Below are 26,042 nucleotides of genomic sequence, written 5' to 3' on the forward strand. Positions count from 1 at the left end.
TGACATCACAAGGTGGAACAGAGCATTTTGAGGTCTGGAGATGTAGGCAGATTAATCATGAAACAAAACACAACTCCACATATGTTTTTTGTGGAGTAACAGCAGCATTATAACACACAGCTCACAAGAGTCTATTTTGAGTAATATAGGACCTTTATTTATTATTTAAAAATATGCATTCTTAGCCGCCTCTCCATAGATCTGACCTGTAACTTGGCCTGCTTGTCTCCAACATTATAGAGAGATAGTTACGAGAGACTAAACAAAACTCTAAACTAAACTAAACTAAATGGTTTAGCTTATTTTAGAGTTTTGTTTTACTGTTGAGGATTTCAGGCATAGCAATACTATCTCCATGGAGACAAAAAGTAACAAAGTGCACCTTTAAAATACCTCAGATATACAAGATAAATCATTTAGGTCCAATATGTAACTACATTTTTAAAAAAAAGTTTAAATCGGTAAAATTCAGCTGACGAATGCAAATCATTTTATCTCATGTAGATATTGTTGCAGTGTATTTACTCATAAAACATCCAGGTTTTTTTTTTTCAGCAGCAAATCCATAAATCTCAATGACAAAAAGAAACTGCTCCCCGAGGCGTTCATGCCCGAAAGGATTCACTTTGTACAAGGTTTCACATTTTCTTCTTCCTAAAAATTAAATGTAGATAAACAAAGGTGTGCCGTTGTGTAAAGACATTCTGTTTGCAGTTTTGAGCCCTGGATTTGTGTCATCTGCCGGTGTCAGCGCAGGGCTTCTTTAGTTACACAGTAAAAAAGACTATGTAGTAGTTAAAATGACTTGACGACTTGAATTAAAAATATGGATCTTGTTTTGAGTAGTTCTGACAAACTTACTCGTTGAACGTAGATACTTATACTTGTTTCTGGATGTTAATGGCTTGTTTCAGTATTTATTTTGTTATTAAGGAGTGAGAATTTTTCACAACCCCAGTGGGAGATTTGGTAACCCCTTAACACCTGAATTTCTATAGACGTATATAAAAAAATGTTTAGTGTGTGTTTTTGCCTTTAAGTAAATCATAAATTAAGTTGAGATTATTAATTTGACTATAGCAAAAAAAAAATAAAAAATAGAAATGTGGATATGCTGCAAATTTGCAATAACTAGAAACAAGTACTTGCCAAAGGTTCCTAAGAGAGTCCTACATGTGAACCATCAGGGACTGGGGGGGAATGCAGCTGCTATGTTGGCTTATATCTTGATCCAAATGGTTTGTTGCATATTTGTGGGGTTAACTTTTAAACCAGTGAGAAATGTAATGGAACATGTTACATAAACTAGGACATTTAAGTGAATTTGTTAAATGGTTAAAGCATTTGCCCACTCACCCAAAAGTTAACAGTTTATCCAGACATATATCTAGACATTGTTGTGTCCTTTTGCGAGACACTTCACCAACTTGCATGAAAGTGGTATGTGTTTGTGTGAGGGATTGGTGGTGGTCAGATGGGCTGAAGGTCGCAGACTGGCAGCCACAACTTCTGTCACACTACTTCAGGGCAGCTGTGGTTACAGAAATAGCTTACCAATATCAAGTGAATGAGGAGTGAATGAATTTATGCAAGAAATTATGCAAATTATCTGGAAAAAAAAGATTAAAAATAAAGAAGTGGACTAAGGGAGTGTGAGATCATCTATAGTGTTCAGCTCCAGTCAAATGAAGCTCACTGAAACGGGCAGTTACAAGAGTGAATTTGGATCCGAGTTCCATATAAATTGATTTATGGACAAAATAGCGAAATAGCAACAATAAACACCAGAATCATGTAGAGTGGGTTAATACGGACGTTTTACGTGGATCCTATTAGCAGCAGTTACAGAGAAAGGGGTGATGTTTCAATACAAAGTCTACTTAAACTACTCAAATGAAGATCAATATTCTAAGTTCAAGTCATTTTAACCCATGTTTGATATTTCTTTTTTACAGAATGTTTAAATGTAGAACTACCAGGCCCGTTGTACTGTAAAAATCATCCGTGTAAAGTGCTCAAAACCAGAATAAAACAAGAGTGCTTTACAAGCCTGACACCAACGCCAACTTAGACTTCAGATTTCAACAAGTCAAGTATAAAAATAAACATTGTTCCAACATTGCATAAAGAAGCAATTCATAAATAAATTCATTCAAGTCAATAAACAGTTTTTGTTTTATCTTAAAAGTTCCTCACACAATCATTGGAGTGAGAGGAGGTCGTGCTCCCCAACTGAAAGCAATGATAAAGATGGCTGTATGATTTTCAAGTGGATCATGCACAAAAGTCCATTGTCCATCAAACATAGCTCCTTAAAGAATAAAAAAAAATAAAATAAAAACACTTCCGTTTCATATTACTGTATTAACTTTCACACTTCAGTCGCTGCTTCACAGTAATCGCGATGAGCAGGAAGACACCGATCTACTTTTCAGTTTAAAAGTCTTCTGTTCTGGTCCCTGATACTGTTGTCCCTTTCAAAATAAAAACCAAAATCTTTCTTCAAGTTGTCGCCAATAGTTTCATCGGGTAATTGCTTTATTTACAGCATCGACATTCACCCATCTCCTTTTGTGTGTGGATTGTGGCGCAAACAAAAATGAAATTGTGGAAATGAAAGATAAAATGTGATGTAAGAAATCAAACAGCAATTGAACAGCTCTTAAGAGGCGATTCTTTATGTACACTTATATGACAGCTCACACAGGCAATTACCCAGTGTAGTCTGCCTATTGCTGGTTACAATTTAGATAAATGTTTTGCATGTGTTTGTGTGTCAAGACAGTGGAGGTGTAAGTTTAACCAGCGCTGAATCTGAAAGTGAAAACTGTTTCTTTCCAACCATCTTCTTTGAACTCTCCTCCTTCAATGGGTGATTAAAAATATGTACTGCCCTCTGGCCTCCAGTACATTCAAATAGTAGTTATTGTCTTGAGATTTCGCAGCTCTGTCCTTGAAAAGCGTCTGAGGGTTCATGTTGTTAAGTGGCTCGTTTTGGTTGTGGTGGAGTGGAAAGCTTTCGAGTGATGGGTGGTAACAACAGTCCAAAGGCAGCCTCTGATCTGTTGGATTGCATCAGTGCAAAAAAAGATTTGCTTATGCAGCTCTGTCTTTACTTCCTCATAATTCTCTCCATAAAATCCTCCGCTCCCTATCTTCCCTCTCCTCCCCCTGCTCCTCGTTACAGCCCCCAGTCCACCAGCTCACTATGGTTCAGTGCAAAGTCTATACAGTGCTGTATAGGACAGGTACTCCATAGTAGAACATGCATACACACAGACAAACAGTAGGAAGCACAAAGCTCATGTGTGCAGTGCCAGTGCAGGAGGCCTCCTGGTGCCACTAATCCTCTGGTGCATTTCACTGAAACACACGGCGCAGTCTCATTACACTGGGAGAAGTTTGGGTCTGTTGGAGAATCCTTTATCTTTTGTCTGGGATAATAATTTGATTAAACACTATCTAATATGTGGATAAGCTGTAAACAGAGTTTAGTTCTCCCAATGGAAAACATTAAAATTGTATTATACACGTATTTTTCTTTGTATTAATTTTATCGCTTTATTAGAAAATTATTCTTATTATAATGTCCTATAGTGGTTTGTTATTATTGGAGGATGTGACAGGGTTTTTTTGTCTTCATAAAAGCATGCATGTTCCAGGACCTCCTCTGGATCGAATGGGAGTTTGATTCCCTGATGGAGATGCCACAGTCTGCTGCCGCTCGGTTCCTTTGGGATGTAAGGCGTACAAACAAAGAGGAGTCCTTTGCATCATTTCTATTGACTCGCAGTCAATGTCCCTCCCCCCCCATGACCAATGGACTGAGTTTGAACCTGAAACGGAACAGAATAATAGATATATATGATGTTACTATGCTTCTTTCAGCTCCCAGGTCAGTTCGTAAAAAGGAGTCTCTTGACAGTTGACTTCAGTTGGTTGGCATAGCCGCGGCTGGCCCCTCCCCCTCTGGCTCCTGCTCCTGTGTTTGACTGAGCGCGTTGACATCACAGGCCTGCCGCTCTGTGATTGGCTCGCACGGCGGTTGTCCCGGACTACTGCCCCCCGAGGCGTCCCCTTGTTGTGTGGGCGGGGTCAGTGTTGCGGTCTCCTGCTCCATGCACAGTGTCACCTCTTCTTCCTGAAAAACACAGGCCTTTCATCAGACAGAGCAGCTGCTGACAAAAGATCATTTACACACAACAGAACATTACCATGTAGCCTTACATATGTGAAAACCACGTATGTATATATATATATGTATGTGGAAAACGTAATAATGATTTATAGCGCCTCTGCTTCACTGTTCCACAGCTCATATCATTATTTTATGTAAGCTGAGCACGTGTTGACCTTACCTTGACCTCCTCCTCTTCCTCTTGCTGCTCCAGCAGCGGAGAATGTTCACTGCCCACACTCCCCACCATCTCATCCCCCGAGGGTGCGCACAAGCCGGGTTCCACCACAGCCGACACCCCCATGTAGCCCCCCGCCTCCGCCTGGTACGCCTCCATCTGCCCCGTGTTCCACAGGTCCACCAGCGGGGGGTGAACCTGGTGCACCAGGCTGTGGATGGTGCTGTTGGGCGTCGCTTGTAACGAGTGGTTGGCGCTTTGCAACTACTCACATGGATTTCACAGGATCAGAAAGAAAAGAAGAAGAAAGATCAGATCAGAGCTGAGGCTACATGTGAGGATGCACAAACAGGTAAACATGAATGGATGTGTAGAGAAGAAACTGTTGATGTTTAAACATGTGGTGGTGTAAACAACGTAGCACATGAGAAGAGCTTTGTGCAGAGAATCTTCACATCAGCACTATGTGGGTGCAGGCTCAGAGACTTTAAAGATGAATGCCTTTGGAGCAGCTCGCAGCAACAGTGAGTACGCTCACAGGTTTCTTGTGATTAAGGTCATCCATCTGTGCTTAGCGCCCCCACCTGTTGTTGCTGGTACTGCAGCAGCTGCTGTTGCTGGTAGTGCTGGAGCTGCTGCAGCTGCTGGAGCTGGCTCTGCTGCTGCAGGTTGAACTGCTGCTGCTGCTGCTGCAGGAAGTGAGCGGCCTGGCCATCGTAGCCCTCAGGCCCCATGACGAAGGAGCCGGGAGGAGGGGACGTCACCTCAGACCCCATGACGAAGGAGCCTGGCGGGGGGGACGTCACAGCGGAGGGATTCGAGCTGATGGGGTCCCAGGCCTCAGAGGATGACAGGCAGTAATGTCCCTGTGAGACGTACGAGTGTGGCCAGACCTCTGCGGCCGTGTGCTGCAGGATCTGATCTGAAACACAGAGAGAGAGCAGAGTTAGAGCTGTATGTGCTGTAACAGCTCTGACTGAAGCGTTCAGCACTTACACTGTTCCAGGCTGTTGAATGCACAAAATCTACTTTATATTCTGACTTTGATCACATTTGTTCTGTTAGTGAGTTTGACTGGAGGCTAAATAAAATGATATCTTTGCACCTTAGCAAGTTTTATAACAGAAATATACATTGTGAACATTTGAGCTTGACACACTTCAACACCTCAGGCAACTCAGTAGTGTTCTCCAGGGAAGAGTAAACTAAGCCAGTAAACACTTAACACAGCTACCTTACTGTAAAAATGCAATAATTTTATGCTAATGGTTAAATAAAACTTAATAGCTTGTAGAGACACAATAAAGCACAATCCAAGGCTTTTTAAAATCACAAATGCAGTACATTTAATGTCAAAGAACTAGAGATTAACACTAATGTAGGGAAATGTATTAAAAACATATTTCAAACTGACAATTGAAACAGATGCAGTGTCTTTTAGTTTCATTGAGATGAATAATGAGTATCCTGCAGCCACACGAAATGGAACAGTGTGTCCTCATTACAAAGACACATATGTGATTCTGCTAATGCTACACTTAGATCAGCACCGGGCACATCTGTTTGAAAATTACCTCTACTCTCTGGTTTTCAACTCAGCAGTGCCGTCTTGTCTTTTTTATTTTCACATTTTTGGTCATCATTGGGCATGACAGGTGGAAAAAAGGGGGACGAGTAGGGAGGAGACATTCAGCAAACTGTCTAATCCGGGATTCAAAGCCAAGATGATTTGCTGCATCTTTAAATATTTGACAGTCTGTATTAACTTATTTTATTGTTTTAACTGATAGACTCTTTTCTAATAAATGTCTAACATCTTAATTTGTACGGCTCACCAAGTAGTTTGGGCAGCTTTTATTATGTTAATGTCATCAATCAATCTGCTTGTTGCTGCTGTTTCTATTGACGTTATACTGACAATGACTTCTTCATTGTTTAATATTCTAACTTTCTATTGGTTAAGTCAATTTTGAGTTATATTGTGTTTATGGACTGTACAAAAATGCCTTCAATTGAAATAATCAGTACAGCATTTTAGAAACATATATGTATGCAAAAAAGATTGGAAAAATCAGTCAAAAGATGTAATATTTAGTTTTAAAATGATAATCCCAATTTGCTATCTTTCTGTATTTTTTATTCAGATGGATATGGTAAAGCACGCCCTCCATTGCGTCAAGAGCCAGAACCAAATATGGCCGTGTAATCAGATTAGATTATTTCAGTGACGCATGTGAAATGAAGGAGCTCATTGGTCATCCATCATTTACAAATAAAATCACATTTCTGTCACCTCAGATTAGCAGAGTTTAATGCTTTGCTCTTTGATTCTGCATAAATCTGCCATGTTTTTCAGCATCGTGTGACATTTTTTCCTTACTTTTTTCCTAAACTGACGTATATGTACGGACGGAGGGAAGTGTATATTATGGATCTCAGGCAAAATCACTATGGCAATGGTCTTAATATTCGTCATTGTGAAACTCATGGATACGTTTGACCTCTAGTTGTCCTTACCTCTGCTGGTGATGCTCTCCTGGTTGACCTCGCTCAGATGTGCCACGCTGCCCTGGTTAGACCCAGACCTTGGGCTCTCTCCATCCATAGACGACCAGGCCAAGAGCGTTGCTTCAGAAATTGCAAACTGCTGCAAGATGCCTAGGATAATAAATGAAAGGTCACAGAGAGGAGCGCGGTAACATAGCAACAGCACAAGCAACAGAACAAATGACATACAGTGCATCAACATGAGGTAAAATGGCTTGAATTGAGAATATTCATCTTCATTTCAGAAGCTCAGACACATTTTTTTATTGTTTTGTTTTGGTTCTGCTACAACATCTGCCCTGGGGTCCTACAGCCACTGGGCCTGTCACAATAATTATAATATTAAGTTATCGTTCAACATATGAAAGCAGGAATAGTATATTTTGGGACTCAGTATTTATGATGTGTACATTTTCTTTGCAATAGTGGGAAGATTTTTCTTATTTTTATGTAATAACGTAAGATATAAGCTGGAGAGAGGTGAATAAATTACTTCTATGGCTAATTATTGCTTCATTCTGGTATTTATTTGCTTCTGCTGAGGCCTTTTAATGAGACTGTCTATTCAAATAATGGTTTACTGGAATTATCTTGCTTTATTGCTATTGTAGTGTCAATATTATAATTTATTGCAATGTTCCTCTGCAGCAATATACCGTGATTAAAAATTTGTTAATGAGACAGGCCAAACAACCACCACTCACACAAGCAGAACTAACAGTGTCCTGCTCAGTGGCTGTATGTGTGTTGATACAGCTAATAAAGATTTAAAAAAATAAACACTAGTCAGATCAAGTTATATTTTCATGCTGGAGATGTAAATACTTTGTCTGGATTGTTCCATAGTGTGACATTAAATTGGTTTAATGCCATATTTTGGAAGGTAGGCAAAGCAATAACAACTCCATGAAGACAAGCTAATGGCAGATCTTCCACTAGATAAATGACATAATGTACTTTTAATTCATGTCATGTTTTAGATATTGTAGAGAACAATTTGTGCAGTATATTTTCAACTCAATATAACTTTATTTATACGTGAGAAGCAACTTGACCACATAGACCAAAATATAATTGTAATAAATGACTCAAACAAAGCTCCTGTGCAGCGTAAAGAGCCATTAAACACTATCCCGAAGCTTTACTCTGATCCTAAGTAAAATCTGAAACATCCTCCAGAGTGGGCGGGGCTGGTGGAGCGGGTGTGAGGTGGGCTCTGGATTGACAGCTGACTGACAGCCACAACAATCCAACATGGCGCTCCAGACTTTGAAACAGAGTGGACATTTGTGCTCGCATCACGACATTTCCATTTTCTCCAGACACAGCGGGACATCGCAGAGACCAGCAGTGCCAGGTAGGGGCGGGGCTGAGAGGGGCTCCTAATGTAGGACCCTTAGATGCCAGTGACTGTGTTCGTAACATAATAACCTGCATCTGACTCATTGGAGACTATTACTCCAACCCAAAATTTCAAATGTAGTGGTCATAGTTGATCCCAAAGAGGCCATTAGAGATATGGATTTTTTACAAATATCCACTAAAATGCCAAAATAAGACCAGGGAATAGGTATACATTTCTATTTTAGACCCATTTACACAGCTAATCAGTAGAAAAAAAGCAATTTTGGTGTTTAGTGGCCCTTTAACAGCAGCTTTTGTGTCATTTCAGTTTGAGGAGAGTAACATCCCTCTGTAAAAAAGTGTATAACATCACAATGATCTGCAGCAATTTATTCTAATAGATTTTTTTTCAGGCCAATGTTAGTTTGTTTTCATACTGCGTAATGCTACCGTGACCTGTCTGGGCAGCTGATTTAAACCGGTTTTGGCGCTGTCTTCCAACTGGTGAAGGGAGGACGACAGCACCATCTGCAGTCTGACTTAAAGGTGCATCGTGTTACTTTTAGGAGAGCATGTGTGTAACTTTTCTGAGGGAGGGTCCATCAAATGCTTTTCTCCATGTAAATGTTATTGCTTTGTTTGTAATGTTTCACAGTGTTTAATTAAACCTTTCTATCTTCTTGGAGACCAAACCAGACCAGGTTATAGGTCAGATCTGCGAAGAGGTGATCCCACTCACAGTCAGAATACCTGTTTTTCTATGTATAAAACCACCTGTAACTGACTAAATGTAAGGTAGCTGTTTAATGTCATACTTTGGAACAATCTAGGCAGAGAAATGACATATCTATAGAAACAAGTAGGTGATGGACCCTCCGCCAAAAAAGTTACTCAATGCACCTTTAAACCTTTTAACGTCGAAGCAACATCATGCGACATTCATTCTGAAAAAGACCGCTAGTGTGCAATTGAAACAGTCAAGCATGAAAACAAGTTAAAACTTGGTCTGAAAAAAAAATCTGTTAAAATAAATGATCAGAAAACCAAATGAACCTGATGGGACTGACCTGCAGCAAAGCGTGCTTCCTTCTCTCCGTCGCTCAGATCGCTGTACGCATCGTTCTCAAGCCGCCGAGCCTTCTCCTGCTCCTTGGTGCTGATGCGGGACTGTGGACCCCCCACCGTCGTCATGCCCCAGTTCTGCCACTCGATCATGTGCGCGACGCGGCCCTGAGCCATGGCTGTGGGCTTGGTCACCCTCTCCTTCATCGAGCGGGTGACTCCTGTTATAGGTGAGTGTCGCCCAAAGGAAAGGAAGACACAGCAGTATATTACGCAGAGAAACAGGAGGGAGTAAGAGGAGCGAGTGGGAGAGAGGAGGTGGAGGTGATGGAGAGAATGTGGTATCGCGATGTGAATTCAGCGTGGTGGAAATGAGGGAGTGGTTTGGTGGATTTGTTTTTGCTTTCTGCTAGTTTGTTCTAAATAGACTGCAAGAAAAATTATATCTAAAATCCCTTCAGTTCATAACAGTAATCATAATTTAGTCGTGAGTAATTTTGAATAGTTTATATCACTGACACTGAAAACTTTTACTTTCTACACTGAAAAATGTAATTCAGTGTTTCTCATTAGAGTAGCAGCCCCCCCATTGTAAAATTTTTACCCCCACAGACTAAAAACAAGCTTTTTTTTGATGAGCAGAGACAATAGAGATTTATTCTATACAAACTGTATCCAATAAAATGTAATCTGACACAGAGATCGCCTGTGTCACGTTAGTCTCAGTAAAAACCTGTGAGAAACACTGTGCAACTTTTCTAGTTTTTATACTAGTTTACTTTGCTAGTAAAAAAAGTAGGTTTCTAATTGTAGTGTTGTTTAATCTTGTTTCCAAGTAATTCATTAACATTAGCAGCATTAAAAGGAACAGTCCGGAATTTTGGACATAGGACGTCATTTCCTAGTTATCCAGAGTGTTGGAGACATGTGGAGACACTTTTTAAAATATTCCATCCAGTCCTTGTATTTGCAGAGGTCACTGGTGCTAGGCTAGTGCATGTCAATGGTCATAGTTATCCTGCCACTACCCACTCCACAAAACACCCGAAGCAAATCTATTATTATACCAGACTGTCGATGTGAATGTCTGTGTTGATAGAATAATTTTAGAAGTTAAACCAACCTTGAATTTGAGGGATTTATGTCTGAGCAGCAGCAGTGAGTTGTACTTCCTGATAGAAAGCTTGGCAACAGCGGACTGATATATGAGAAAATAGTCCCTCAACATGCGACGATTCATGCGATGCAAGGTTAGATTTATTTCAAACATTATTCTATCAACACAGACATTTACATTGACAGTCTGGTGTAATAATAGATTTGCTTCGGGTATTTTGTGGAGTGGGTAAGTGGGTGTTTTTAGCGGCAGGATAACTATGGCCATTGACATGCACTAGCCTAGCACCAGTGACCTCTGCAAATACAAGGACTGGATGGAATATTTTAAAAAGTGTCTTCACACATCTCCAACACTCTGGATAACTAGGAAATAAGATCCTATGTCCAAAATTCAGAACTGTCACACTGCAATTTTAGCATATTTATATTCTGAAAAGTCAAATTATTTTCAAAACTTGTGAAATTCAGTTAAAGATTCAAGACTTTTATTGGTAAATAAAGCCAGACTAATCCAAAAAACTATATTAACATAAGTCATTTTAAGCATAGATATGTATTTTAGCAGCGTGTGTATAAAAACAGCTAAATGCCTAAAGCTGCTGAGGTGGTGCTTGCGTGGTAAACATAATCCTTTCCTGTTTCGACTGTTGGGGATGGAGCAGGAGAATGAATGCATCTCCTCTGACAAAGGTGCACCATGGGAGAGGACAGGTTAATTGGGGTGAGGTGTCCGAGTGGCATGAATAATGAGAGGTTGGCTTATTGACATGATAGTGCTCAGTCCTCTGCCTCTAAACGGCACTGGATACGAAACATCATATATCCTATATCACAATGCCGTCTGCTATATCTGAGCGGCCCTCACGCTTCGTCGCAAAGCTCCGGTTTCAGCTCCTGGACCGGGCAGAGTTTGCATGCGTGTCTCAGTGTGTGCTCGATAAGTAAAATCCTCCAGCTACGATAGTCCTGACCAAAACTACAATTGCAAGATCTGAAGATGTGTGCCTGAGAGGTGTGACGCCGTAACTCTCTGTTCTTGACAGGTTGCTCCAGCGGCAATGGATGAAGTATGGCTCAAATGCAGAGAATGAATTTCCCTCACGCCGTAACCTTAACTTAACCTTTGTGTAGGGTTTGCCTGCTTTTCCTGTGTCTGTACGAAGTTGTCGATTTTTGCCCTTTAACCAAAATGTGCACAATTAGCTAATCCACCAGCTCCTGATCATAAACCTATAGCTCAAGGTCTGATGGGTCACGAGGCTTCACTGCGGCCTCACTGCTCTCGAGAGGTTTTCCCCAGTGGCGTTAACGAATGGGTCAAATGCAGAGGACAAGTTTCCCTGCAGGCAAAATAAAGCGCCTATGCAAACATAAACTAGAATAAATTTTCTGCTACATTGCCATATTCAGTGGAACCATCCTCCATATGTTTTGAGGCCAACTGCCGATGACATACTGTAAATCCCTGCATGCTTGATTCTCTCTGATGGCGGCGCATGGAGATGAGATTTATGAATAAATTATAGGAATAAATTATGGGACAACGCTGCAGAAAAGGAATATCTGCATGGATTAAAATGACTTGAACTCAGATTTTTCATATTAACTGGTTTCCAGATCGTTTATCTTGACTTTTAAAAGTAAAGCTGCCAATGGTGCAATTTTCTTATCCCAATGGAAAATAAGATCCGCTGAAATAAGTCACTATATAGAGTAACAAGTAAATAAATCTAAACTAGAAAAAAAAACTCTAAGATTAATATGCTGAATTGATTCAAGTAGTAAAAATAGTAAGCAATATATATAGATATTGCAGATAGTGATTTAAATTTACTTGGATTTGTTCAGTAAATTACGCTACCAATTGAACACACCTGTTTTTATCTTTATTTTTACTACTTTCTACATTTCAGAAGACATCATAATCATCAAACATCATAAAATAGAGATAAGCAATGTACTTACGTTCTTCTAAGGTTTCCCAACTTTAAGTGTACTTGATTTGTTAGAGTTTAAAGTGTATAAGATGCAATAAATAAATCTAAACTAGTTAAAAAAGAGTCTAAAATTAAGATACACATTCTGAATTCAAGTCATTTTAACCAATCTAGAGATATTTGTTTTTTGCAGCGTCAGTTTCACCACAGCACCAGTAGACTGCACTAAACTGTACTGCACAAAAATACTGCAAAAACAAAAGCACTTCACTACACTGCACTCGAGTCGGCACAACATACGAACTAGTACTGTTTAAGGACACGAAGACGAAGACTAGAACTGCACATAACAGTTCACACGCAACATGAAACTACACTCACCTTTATCAGAGCAACAAGCTGTGTGACAATGTGGTGCGTTTGAGCTCAGTGATTCTCAAACTTGTTAAGCCTTTTCAAACTCCTACTTTTAAAGGTTCACCATGTAACTTTTCCGGTGGAGACTCTGCAACCTGCTTGTTTCATGGTGCTGTTATTTGAATTGCTCCACAGTCTAGAATTAAACGTATTTATGTCCAAGCAAGTGACGTTATTATTTTTGAGCAATAGAGAAGGCTGGAATTGAATAAATGCAAGATAAGTTTAATGCCGTACTGTGGAACATTCCCGGCAAGGCAGTCACATTTTTATGAGACAAGCAGGTGGAGGACACTCGACCAGAAAAGTTACACAGAGCACCTTTAAATTCTTGAAACTGCTTGAAACTAAATCTAAACCTGGTCTAAACTAAGAATAAACTAACATGGAATTATAGTTACAAATGTGACCATGTTTCTATGACTCCCCTCATAGATAATCATGGGAGAGTGAAATGAAAGCTCTGAATGCTCGTAGTAATTTAAATTTGTCCGTTTAAGTTAGGATTTAAGGAAGGTTTTAACATGGTTCAGATCTAAACCTTGTTCAAACTAACTGCAGGACTTTTACCATGAACTAAGTCCTAAGATCTACAAATGGTTCGGATACGACAGTTTGAGAACCACTGCTATGTTATTCCAGGCTGAATTCTGTTACATCAATGACTCTAAAACGAGCCATTGACGAGGGGTTTTAGCGTGTGAAGAGGAAGTGATTTTGAAGGGGGGAGGGGAACCCATTTTCGGGTACCATGCTGACCCGGATGCCCCGCAGAGCACTGGGCCAACATGGGGTCGTTTTACCATTTTACAGGACAGACACACACCTGACACACCTGACAGAGAGGACTTAGCTAATGCCCCGATCCCATACGCGTTTGAGTTCCTCTTCAACCGAGGCAGGATCGACGTAGTGTCCTCCATAGAGAGCTAAAAAGGAAGAAAGGAGAAAAAAAAACAAGGGATGGAGAGAGTGGAGGAGCGGAGGAGGAGTGACGGAGCATGTGACCACATTGAGGCGTGTTCAAAAGAGAGAGAGTGACAGGTGAGTGAAGAGAGGTGACGTAGATGCAAGGGTTAATACATTGTGACACAAAATATTTGTATCTATAGCTACCCCATTTTTGCTTTTGTGGTAGTAAACTTGTGCTAACTAACACTACGACTATGGCAAACTGGAACTGAAAGAGTTGCAAAGCAGGAGTGGTGGGGTGAGAGAGGGTAGAGCCCGAAGCTAAAAGGGTGACTCAAATCAACAATAAACACTGCAAAAAGGCATATCTACACATGTCTTAAAACAACTTCAGTTCAGAGTATGTATCTTGTTTTGAGTAGTCTTAACTTTGTGGTGGCGCAGATTGGCAGCGTCATTTCCATCAGTCTATCCCAGGGCAGCTGTGGCTACAAGGGGTGTAACGATATCCAAGTCTCACGATACGATATCATCACGGTATGAGCCTCATGGTACGATATTTACTGCGATATCGTGGGAAAGTTCTAGACGATTTCTACGAAGTGAAATCGTCTGACCTCACAGTGTTAGAATTCGTTCACTCGACGGTAGCCAGGTACTTTTTATCATTTAACCAATCGCTGCTATTTCGTAGTCACGTATGTAATGCACCACTAACGGGGCTAACTGGTATATTAAGCTTTTCCCAAATCCCGTAGGAAGAAGGACAATAACGTCTTTCCTCTTGATGAAATTCACCAAACATTCTCTTTATTCTGGCTTTAAATCCTTGATCTCGGGAATCGTTGACAACACAGAATGTATGGCTCTTCGCTGATTGGCTGGTGCCTGAACTTGCACTTCTGGGGTTTTTGGGAACCGTCTAGTGTATTTTGATTCCTGACCTAGTCGCTGGAGAGAAATGAAATTGAGCAGAGGCACTAGGTGGCTCCAGTCTGGCTAGGAAAGGTCACAATATGGTGGTGAGGCTCACGAATAGGGATGTAACAATATCCAAATCTCTTACTATATTTACACAATATTTTCACAATAAACATCTCACGGTACCATGTATATTACGATATTTTGTGGAGGCGAACAAAACTGTTAATATGTTACTCTTTCCTCTTAAAATGCCTTGACTTAAAGACTTAATCCAAAGAACTAAGACTTAAAAGTGCTTAGAACTGCTATTTCTTCTTGTAGTCTGCACTGAAATGGAGCAAAGGATCATGGTCTGTGTAGTTCCCTCTGTCTTTTTTAGCCATTGCTGCACCATAACTCTTAATTTAAGAAAAGAGACTTGTAATTCAATATATTGTGATGGCCCACGATATTATTGTGAGAACGTTGATGATACGATATAGCGATATTTTGGCTATTGTTACATCCCTAGTGGCTACTGAAGTAACCAGCCACCACTGAACTGGAAGTGAATGAATCATGACTACAGTGTCGCACTTTGAGAGACTTGTCTGGCCTAAAACACAATAAGGGTATTTCTTTAAACATATTTTGTTGCTTCAAGAGTGAGACATGGTGATTGAGGGTTTATGGCATGAAGTTATATGTTCAATTCCCAGTACAAGGGCTTTCTGTGTAGAGTTGTGTGGGTGTCCATTGGATTCTCCGGTCTCCCTCAAAAACATGCTGATCAGGTTAGCCAAAAGAGCTGGTAATTTTGTTGTGCAGATGAAGCCCTTTATTTGACTTTCATAAACTGATTTAAAACCTACTCACAGCAAGATTAAAACACTCAATTCAATCTTTGTATCTGCAGAGACACACATTTTTGCAGTGAATAAATAAAACACAAATAAACGAGGTGAGCTATAGATGAAGGAACGATGCCACAACACTTACATTGATTCCTTCCCATGAAAACTCTGAACGTCCATGCTGAGGGAGAGAAATAGGGATGGGGTTGGAAAGAGTAAGACAGAGCCAAAGATCACGTGCATGGAGCCGCACAATGGCACGAGATGAGGAGAGAGAGGCCAGAAGGGGGCGTAGTTTCACATTAGACATGCAAAGGAAACGAATAGGGAAGAGAAGAAGAGACAGATACTCAGGATTTTCCAGTCAAGAAGCAAAATGACAAGGCGATTTAAAACCAGGATCAGTTTAGATTAGCTTCGCGCAGAGCTGTGACTATGCTACGGATGAGGGATTTGAGGGATTAGTTCACATTGGTTAGAGAAATGTGAGAAAAGCAAGGATAACGCACTACAAAAAATATCTGTTACTGAAAACGGAACTGAAATATTCATCATAATTTGAGCTCTTGTCTAAAATTGTATTATTTTGCAGGTCTTAATTATTTCACTTCTTTTAACACAAGAAAATGACTGAAATAGTCAACAACTGCAAAGCAAAAACTAAAATCTAGCCAAGCTAGGATGACTTGAATTAAGAAAGTTTTATGATGATTTGAGTAAATTTCACTTGACAAGTAAAATTATCTGCCAGTGGAACAAGACTTTTTGTACTTAAAATATGAAAATACATTTTGCTGCACTTAAAATAAGTAAAACAACAACTTTTTACACTTAAAATAAGAAACAAAATCAAATGTTGCTTGAATTACAAAAAACACACTTATTCCATTTACAGATAATTTTATTTGTCAAGTTGAATCGACTTAAATAAAGTAAAATATTCTTAATTTAAGTCATTTTAACTTACTTCGACATTGTTTGTTTTTTTTGCAGTGATTTGATTTCAGAATTCGTATTTGGACAATAAACAGACTCCAACTCAAACCAATGTTAGAAAAAAATACTTCAATTTAAAGTGTACTTTGCAATCTTTCTGCTTGTTTCAATTGATCTTTTACTGTTTGCCAAGAAAGTTCGACAGTGCGGTATTAAAAAATGAAAATAATCTTTCTCTACTTCAGGCAATCTGGATTGACGTAAACATATTGAAAACATTTCTTACGATTTTAATGACGTCAAAATCGAAGTCAAACAAATGAACAAAAACAAAACAAAAACTCAAAATAAGATAAATATAAATGGTTGTACCTCACAGATATTCATTTTCTCGTGAATTTTTAATGAGCTGATTGTGGGGGTTGGGGTTACAGTGGGGGCTGTGGATGTCGTACTACAAATGTGTGTGTGTTATGGGCGTGACTGAGGCGATAAGCTCTAGCCTCTGCCTCTCTATCAGCCTCACTGACACACACTAACCCAAGGACACACACTGATGATTTACACATCCAAGGCGGACAGCAAAATTTATCTCATGGCAAAAATAAAAAACAATTTCATCCACGGGTTTAAAAAGAAACTGTGTCCACTTTGAATTTTCAATGAGATCAATAAACTATCGGTCTGTCTATCTATCTGGACAACAACAACACTCCGCTACGTTTACTACTGATAACTGCTTAACATCACCGCTTTAAAGGTGCACTGTGTAACTTTTCTGTTCCAGGTTCCGCCAACTGCTTGTCTCTATGGAAATGATGGTATTACTTTAGTTAAATCACTTCTTCAGACCCATTTTTATTTTATATTTGGCCTTTCTTTAACTGGTTTTAGCTTGATTTTATTCCTTATTTCCAATTATTCTATTTCTTTTTATTTATTTATTGTAATTAATTGAATTGTTTGCATCATTGTCTGTTTTTGTATGCTTTTGTATGCCTATTTGCAATTTTTATGCTTTTTGTTTTGTTCTTTGTGGCTTGTACGGCACTTTGTACACATTGTTTTTAAAAGTTCTTCATCTTATTATTATTATTATTGCTTTGGTTCCAGAGCATTAAACTTATCTTAATGGAAACTAGAAGATGATGTCACGTTACCAAACCAAGTTATAGGTCAGATCTTTGGCGAGGTGACTTTGCTCATCTAGTTTTTCAATGTATTTTTTTTTAGCAATCGAATAGCTGTAAGATAGATATGTTTAAAGCCATACTGTGGAACATTCTAGACAAAGCAGTAACATTTCCAAGGAGCTAAGCAAGTGGCGATTACTGTAATGTAAAGTAAACTGCAGTCTGCTATCGTCATTACAGATTATGGATATATACATTCCAGATTTGATTCAATTAATCCAGTTATTTTCATCACACATCATATCAAAAATTGGGACTAAACTAAAAACTACAGCATCTAAAAAAAAAAAAAAATCTAATGAAAATAATATAAAAATATAATAATCAAATAAATACATAATAATAAATACATAAATAATAAAATAAAAAACACAACAATTAAATAATAAAATCAATAATACAATTATAAAAAATAAAATAAAAAATAATTAATAATAACTACAGTATTTCTCGTACTATAAGTCGCACCAGAGTATAAGTTGCAGGACCTCCCAAACCATGAAAAAAAAGTGCAATTTATAGTCAGAAAAATACGGTAATAACTAATAACAGTGTTAATGTAAACAAAAGCAGAAACTAACTCTCAAATGTTGCTTTATTAACTGTTAATGTAGTAACTATGTCCAGGTTACTAAACTAACTTAACTAATTTAATCCTCTTTTGGCTGATACGAGCACTTTTGCGGTATTTATTACTTTACTGAATCTTTACTGTCATGTACTGGTCATTGTTTTTCCAGTGGAACGGGCGTCTAACGTTGAACTCTGAGATTACGTCATTCTGAGAGGACACAGCATTAACCCAGTACAAAAACCAGAACTAGAACAGGAACAGGACTAAACCAAATCTACATGAGCAAGTGTGAACCCTCCCTGAGCTAATTGTATAACCTTGTTCTCTCATCCTCGTCTCCTCATATCCATTCAGAACTTTATCTTCATAACCGCTCCAACGATTCCTGTATTACGTTAAATTGTTTACTTGTGTGCAATGTACAGACTGTGTAATCTAATCTTACTCCATAGTGAAAAAGCAGGTAGCATATCTCATCACACTCTCTCCAGATCGCCCATGTTAATCAATAAAAGCCTCCCTCTTTCTATTCCTGTTCTCCTTTTCAGTCTTTTTCTTGTAATTCTACTCTATGCACACATCCATTCCTTCTCTCTTTCCCTCGCTCCCTCCATCACACCCTCACATTTCTGCTCCTCTCCCTCCACGGCAGTCAGTGCATGCATTGACAGGTTTAACACAGTCGGCTGGTAAAGCTGCGGCCCTTAAAGCAGCTTTTCCTATGCGCTTTCATATAACCCTGACTCACACACTGCAAAAACAACAGATCTGTAAGAAGAGCTTGAATTTAAAATATGAATCTTGCTTTGACTTGCTTTGTTTAGATTAAATCTTCTGATCCATGCTTTCAGCCTATAGTTTCATTAATTCTTGTTGCTGTTGTTTGGCTATTACTGCTGTACATTTTGTACTCCGCTATTAAAGGGACAGTTTGGAATTTTGGACATAGGATCTCATTTCCTAGTGAGCCAGAGAGAAATGTGGAGACACTTTTTAAAATATTCCATCCAGTCCTTGTATTTTCAGAGGTCGCTGGTGCTAGACTAGTGCATGTCAATGGCCATAGTTATCCTGCCACTAAAAACAGTATTACCCACTCCACAAAACACCCGAAGAAAATCTATTATTACTCCAAACTGTTGATGTAAATGTCTGTGTCGATAGAATAATTTTAGAAGTAAAACCAGCCTTGCACTTGAAGGATTTATGTCTGAGCAGCAGCAGCGACTTGTACTTCCCGATAGAAAACTTGGCAGTGGCGGACTGATATATGAGAAAATAGTCCCTCAGCATGAGACGATTCATGAGATGCAAGGTTAGTTTTATTTCAAACATTATTCTATCGACACAGACATTTACATCGACAATCTGGTGTAATAATAGATTTGCTTCAGGTGTTTTGTGGAGTGTTTAGTGGCAGGATAACTATGGCCGTTGACATGCACTAACCTAGCGCCAGCGACCTCTGCAAATACAAGGACTGGATGGAATATTTTAAAAAGTGTCTCCACATGTCTCCAACACTCTGACTCACTAGGAAATGAGGCCCTATGTCCAAAATTCTGAACTGTCCCTTTAACTGGGCATTGTACAGCTCCAATGCCACATAATATTACAACGCACCAACATTACTTTGCGGATGATAAAAACAAGTAATAATTAGACACAGACAGCACCTAATAACATCATTATGAAGTAGATCCAGGGTGTGTTTGTGTTTGTCTGTTTTTTTATTGTTATGTGTTTGTATTTATATATCTTTTGCTATTATGATGTAAATTATGTATGTAAAAGCCTCATAAAAGACAATGACTCCAGTGAGAATAGCGGTACTTCCACAGCTAATGGAGGTCAAAATAAATACAAATAAACATAATAAACACAGCGGTCTGATTTTGATTTTACAATATATTAGTGTATCTGTACTGGGGCAACACACTTTTTACTTTATTATATGGAAAAATGGTTCAAGAAAATAATAAAAAAGAAAACTTACTTTGGATCAACTTAAACTAATTAAGTTTAAACGCAGAACTCAAGCCATTAAAGTCTTGTATGTTATTTTTACAGTACTCAAAATGGTTGTGTGTGCATTCTTGGTATTTTCCAGTTGAAGGGCATTCTGGGGCACGATGCATAAATAAATGATCGTCCACGGTGCATTTGGAGGAAAAGCTGAGTTCTGTGTATTTGCGTCCAAAATGGTCGCCTCTCCTGTGTCTTCAGTGGCACAGATCAGTTAACCAGGAAAAAAAGGAAAGGAAATTATAGGCGAAAGCAAAGAGAGAGAACATGGCTAATAGAAAGAGATGATTCGAACACTGCAAAAAGGAATTATCTTCATGAATTAAAATGACTTGAATCACAATATTATCGTAATTTCAGTAGTTTTTGCATTTTTTTGGTTGACTTTTGACTTGTTTTAAGTTGTTTCTCACTTGTTAGTTACCAATACACTGCTTTTCCATTCTTAGCCATTTAGTTAAGAAAATTGGTCTTACCCCATTGGCAGATTTTACCTTATAATTTTAAGATAAATGGTAATAGGAGGGAAATTTAGTAACTCCGATATAGGTATTTTCTAACCCCATTTCCGTATAACAATTATGAAAATACTGGGTTTGGTTTAGTCTTAATAAAACTAAATACAGTGGAATTACAGATGTGTCCTGTTCTACCATGTAATTACTACTATTAACTATAATGACACAGAGTTACCATTACTGTTGCTATTTCCACATCATTACCATGCTATTACTGAGCTGTAAAATAAAGCACTACCCATAAAACATCACAGCATGTCACAATTTTGAAGTAAAACTGGAACTAAACCAGGAAAAAACTGGGATCAAATCTACATCATTACTAAACTAGGCTCCAATTAGCAATAGTATCTAACCAAATATATAAAAATTCAGATTTATATTGTGAATTCAAGTCATTTTAAACCATTGTAGAGTTGTTGTTTTTTTTGCAGTGATATGGAAATTAAGCATCAAGCAATGAGTCAAAAGAATGGGTGAGTGTTTATCTCATTGTGAAACAGTGTTGAGCAGACTGGGGTTCACATGGAGCTGGCTACTCTATAAAACTGTGTACTCCACACTGGACACATGTAGTTTCCTCACACGGAGCAGGACTTAAAGCAGCAGTAACATTCCCCCCGGGAGTGGAGTGCCGCTGGGGAATGCCATTTTTCCAAAGTCCGGTCCACTTTGGAAAAACGCCATCTGTGTGTGGCTGTTAAACACTGACCTGCTCTCCATCCTTCTGGACTGGCACGCCATCTGCCGCTGGAAGACAAAACACAAGACAAGTGTTAAAATGTTGATTTGATTCAAAACATGGATATTATACAGCATTTAACTGGTTATAATGCCATAACTATTAAACATTTCAAACAAGATTTCGATACTAAGGAAAATTACTCGATACTCAATACTCAAAACAGATTCTGATATTAATATGATTATAAAAAACACTCTCTCAAATGGGGTTTTCAACATTAAATCATAGTACTTTCTTTTATATATCATATGGTCTAGTCTCTTATACTTGTGATACAGCTCAAGATCATTTTAAAGCGATTCAGGAATGTTTTATTACTGTCCTGCGAATGTGACTCCACTGCAGAAAAGATATATCAAGCATGTTTTTTAAAATTTGTACTTGACTTTAGTTTCTTTTGGATTTAAGTCACATTTCACCCCTCATATTTTTGCAATGTACAAGGCCAGCAAATGATTACTGATGACAGAAATGTAGCTGAAGTCAAACATTTACAGCTACAGTGCACCTTTAGAATGGCCAGTACTTTGGAGCCATGTCTGGGAATCTGCATCACGATCAAACAAACTTATAAACAGGTAAAATATCTTATTGGCAAGCTTTTTGTTTGCCACACTAATAAAGTTAATGAGAAACTCTAGCTGATGAAATACACCAAAACACTGCAAATGAATATGGATATCTGCATCCGGAAGTTAAAATGACTAATTCATGATGTTCATCTTTGTTTCAGTAGTTTCGGGTATAGAGCACTTGTTTCGAAAAGTTTCAAGGCAAATTAATTTTTCTATTCTGAGCTAAATAAATGACTGAAAAAAGTAAAAAGCATTCTCTGACTCATATGAAATCCATCAAACAACAAACGCACACCAATGTGACATCTTTAGAGGTGCAAATGCAAGAAGCAGCGACTGAAATCTAAAACAAAACAACTCCAGCCTAGACAAATATTCTTATCTGAAGCCATTTTAAAGAGTATACAAAATATATTTGATTGAAACATATATGTACTGTTGGTTGTTGAAATCCATGGGTGTATAAGTGTCTGATCGTACTCCTCCTCCACTTCCTCGCTGCTCAAATCCTAATTAAAACATTGGTTTAATTAGAGGTCTGCTCTTCTAATGGAGTTTAAACACAGCCTCGGTCTCCAGGTGCCACCTCACTATCAGAGGGTCTGTGCTCTGTGTGCACCCCTCACGGGGCCTCCCTCCTCCAACAACCATCACTGCAAAAATAATGCTCCTCCTCCAACCATCAGCACTGCAGAAAATAAAAACAGCAACCAGTAAATTACTTCAATATGAAAAATCATTGTTAATTTGGGCCAGATCAACATAGTAAATATAATTAATTCATTGTATCCCTAAACTAATATTTAAATTATGTTACAAAATACAGCAGGGCATAGTTCATGGTGAATACTTGAATAAGCATGAAAAATAATGGATATCATATTCATTCATTATAAATCATTATGAATAATAAGGTGTGGTATTCTTTTTCTGCAGTGTTTCTGTGCTGAGCTTTCAGGCCTCAGAGGAAACCCTGTCCAGTGTAGGTGACCCAGTGACCCACTGATTCACAAACCCAGACCTGTCTCCACATCACAACATCTCAATATTGCAACGATTAGTCCAAGGATGATCATTCTGCAGTTGTTTAGAAAGTATGTTTCAAAGAAAACAATTTATTCAAGAGCAGTGGAACCTCTCCAGGGAAAGCAAATTTGTGGAAAGGCGAGCCCACTCACAGAAAGAATCAATATTTTCAATTCAGTTCTTTTTTTAGCATTAGAAACACCTGTTATTGAATAAATGCAAAACTGATTAATGCCATACTCAACATTCAAGGCAAAGGAGTAACATCTCTATGGAGCCCAAGGATACATTGAGTAAGATGCTCAAATGTAAATTTGCATATCTTCAACAGTTGCAATAAAATGTCCTAAATTTCATCATCATTTGCATCCAGATGGTCAGACCCATAACAGGGAGACCCATGAGCCAACGGTCCACTTCAGTCCAAGAGATGATCTGAGGAATACATTTAGATTATATGAATGCACCAATATAAACTCATGAGTCACCTTCAGTCTGTAAGTGGTTTCTATACAATGGATCATCGTCTGTCAACAAGCACCACTAAACAAAACTATATTACTACTACATAGTTTAATAATATTGTGTCTATGGTGCGTCTTATTGGAGGAAAATTGCATTGTGTTGCTCCGCTGTCAGCTGCCTCCTTAAGCCTCCTGAACAGACCTTGACCGATGGTTTAACATTTGTCAAGGACAAACTCGTTACAATCTGGAGGCAGGCCAGAACAGGACTTTTATGACTTTGCAAACATTTCATCAGAGTCTATTCAATTACAGCATTTGTGAGGCCTGGTCTGACTCTGTAACCTTCTGCTTTTGAGTACAGTAACATGAATCTAAAGCACAATACATTGCTTTGTTCCGAAGTATATTTGTAGTGTAATAAAGGATTGCCCAATAATAAAGGATAAATGTGTGAATGAAACAAAACACAACTTCAAGTGTGTTTTTGATGAGAAAACAACATTGTAACATCACTTAAACCTCACAAGAGTCAATTGTGTGTAAATAATTCATATAGTAAATCAAGAATAAAGGACATGTTTGTTGTAATGAATATGGAACAGTGCATATTCATTAACATGTGTCATTGCTGCAGGCTAGTTTTCATCTCTACTGTCATTTGTAGTTGAATGGTAAGAAAAAGGGACAAAACTACAAACCAATTTAATATATGATGTGATGTTTGACTGTTTTGACTAAAGGTGGGTTTCACATTACACCACAACAGCCTAGGAGCCCTATAGTTTAAAACGGAGCTGGAGGACAGGTTAGAATTAAGTGGTAGATTTGTTGACCTGGTCTATTATTCAAATCTCTGTAATTGCTGGGCCTATCACGTGAAACAGAACCTCGTCTTCTCAAAAAAAAAAAAAAAAAAAAAGTTTAATTACCTTTTCCCAGCAGTTATGGAAGATATTTTTTTCCATTATATTTGGAATTTCTCATTCTGAATTTTTTAACACTGAAAAAAGATGCCTGAATATTTTTTATTATGAATTTTAGTTGCTGAAATTTCAAGTCTACTTTTTCAATATGCTTCAGTATGTTAAAATGTCAAAATTCAGAGCGTAAAATTCACAGTGAAATATTTCACAACTAAGATCCAAGATGCCAAGGCAGAAGCAATTGATCTTGTGTCTCTGGATTCTGACTGTTGAATTTGAGGGCTTGAACATATTTGTGCTGAATATTTAAAAGGTGATTTTTTTTAATATTGACTTTTAAAAACATATATATTGAACTTTAAACACAATGAACACTTAAAATTTCTGCAACTAAAGTTCAGAATCTAAATTATTCACACATGTTTATTCAGAGTTTTAAAAAAAAATCAAAGTGAGAAATTCAGTGGTATGTAAAATTCAAAATCTAATGGAACCTTCTATAATAGTAATTTTACAGTCCAGTTTTTAATCCAGTTATATTGGCCCAAGCCCCAGAACATGAACACAACCTGTACTATTGTGTCTAAAACAGAGGAAAGACACATTTAGGTTGACCTGTGTCTGTCACGGTGTCCCCCACACCCCTCCTCGTTTCTCTCTCTCTCTCTCTCTCTCTCTCTCTCTGGACTTTCCCGACAGCCCTGAACTAAAGGTGACCTCTCCTACGTGAAGTGTGTCGTGGATGTATTGTACATGTAGTGCTGAGCGTTTCTGGAAAAATATCAGGCAGGCAGACAGGTACTGCAAGTCCAAATTGATCAGAGATGGGGACTTGCAAGCTGTGACTTGGACTCGAGTCAGACTTAAGTCACTATTTTTAGGACTTGAGACTTGACTTGATACGCGACTTGAAGGTCAGTGACTTGGGACTTCACTTGGACTAAAGGCCTGTGACTTGAGAAGACTTGGGAAGCACTTTTAAATCTGAATTCTTTCTGTTCTGACTATAATGATTCACATCTTAAAAGTCATATAAATTGCAAAAATCTAAGCTATATTTGTTACTTTGGCTTAAAAACTTGAAATTACTTGAAGCTCAAAGCAGACGACTTGGACTGGACTTAGACTTATGGGCCAGTGATTCGAGGTTTGACTTGGACTTGCCTGTTTTTGACTTGGGACTTGACTCAGACTTGAGGTCAAAGACTTGAGACTTACTCGAGACTTGAAAAACAACGATTTGGTCCCACCTCTAAATCTGATTTGCGATTTTTGTTTTGATAATTGTATTTTGTTCAAAGTTCACATTTTAAACATGATCAGAAGAAGTGATGTTTGAGAAGACTGAAATATGATTGCTTAACCCTAAACTAATCCAGGAATCCCATGCATTTCAGAACAGGTTTTTACAGGAAAAGGCATGATAATTTGTTGTTTGGAAATTATGTTTGCCTGTCTAAATAACTGCAGCCCTAATGTATAGCCAGTGTTATTTAAACAAAGAGATAAGGTCTGTATGTGGGTGGGGACTGGCCTAGATTCCTCTCTATTTTGAGCCAAAACTGCAAACACAAACTATATAGGCTCTGTACATGTGTGTGGAGGGGGGA

At 38.4% G+C, this 26,042-nt stretch overlaps 1 protein-coding gene across 4 annotated transcripts in view; it reads right to left on the reverse strand.

Moving 5' to 3' along the window:
- Positions 1-480: 480 nt before the first annotated feature.
- fam131bb (family with sequence similarity 131 member Bb) overlaps positions 481-26,042 on the reverse strand; it is a 63,808-nt gene continuing 38,246 nt past the window's right edge. For 2 of the 4 annotated variants that reach the window (XM_055163751.1, XM_055163750.1), the window contains exons 2-9: positions 21,409-21,446; positions 15,596-15,631; positions 13,608-13,710; positions 9,314-9,529; positions 6,873-7,013; positions 4,940-5,277; positions 4,359-4,619; positions 481-4,141 (exon numbers count right to left, since the gene is read on the reverse strand). In XM_055163751.1, coding sequence (XP_055019726.1) covers positions 3,932-4,141; positions 4,359-4,619; positions 4,940-5,277; positions 6,873-7,013; positions 9,314-9,529; positions 13,608-13,704 — 1,263 coding nt within the window. In that variant the 5' untranslated portion in view covers positions 13,705-13,710; positions 15,596-15,631; positions 21,409-21,446 and the 3' untranslated portion in view covers positions 481-3,931. The remainder of the gene's footprint in view (positions 4,142-4,358; positions 4,620-4,939; positions 5,278-6,872; positions 7,014-9,313; positions 9,530-13,607; positions 13,711-15,595; positions 15,632-21,408; positions 21,447-26,042) is intronic. The other 2 variants (XM_055163749.1, XM_055163752.1) reach the window with 1 other exon arrangement.

This window comes from Boleophthalmus pectinirostris, unplaced genomic scaffold (genome assembly GCF_026225935.1).
Source record: "Boleophthalmus pectinirostris isolate CB_2022bp ecotype Guang Dong unplaced genomic scaffold, ASM2622593v1 HiC_scaffold_6, whole genome shotgun sequence".
NCBI classification, from domain to species: domain Eukaryota; kingdom Metazoa; phylum Chordata; class Actinopteri; order Gobiiformes; family Gobiidae; genus Boleophthalmus; species Boleophthalmus pectinirostris.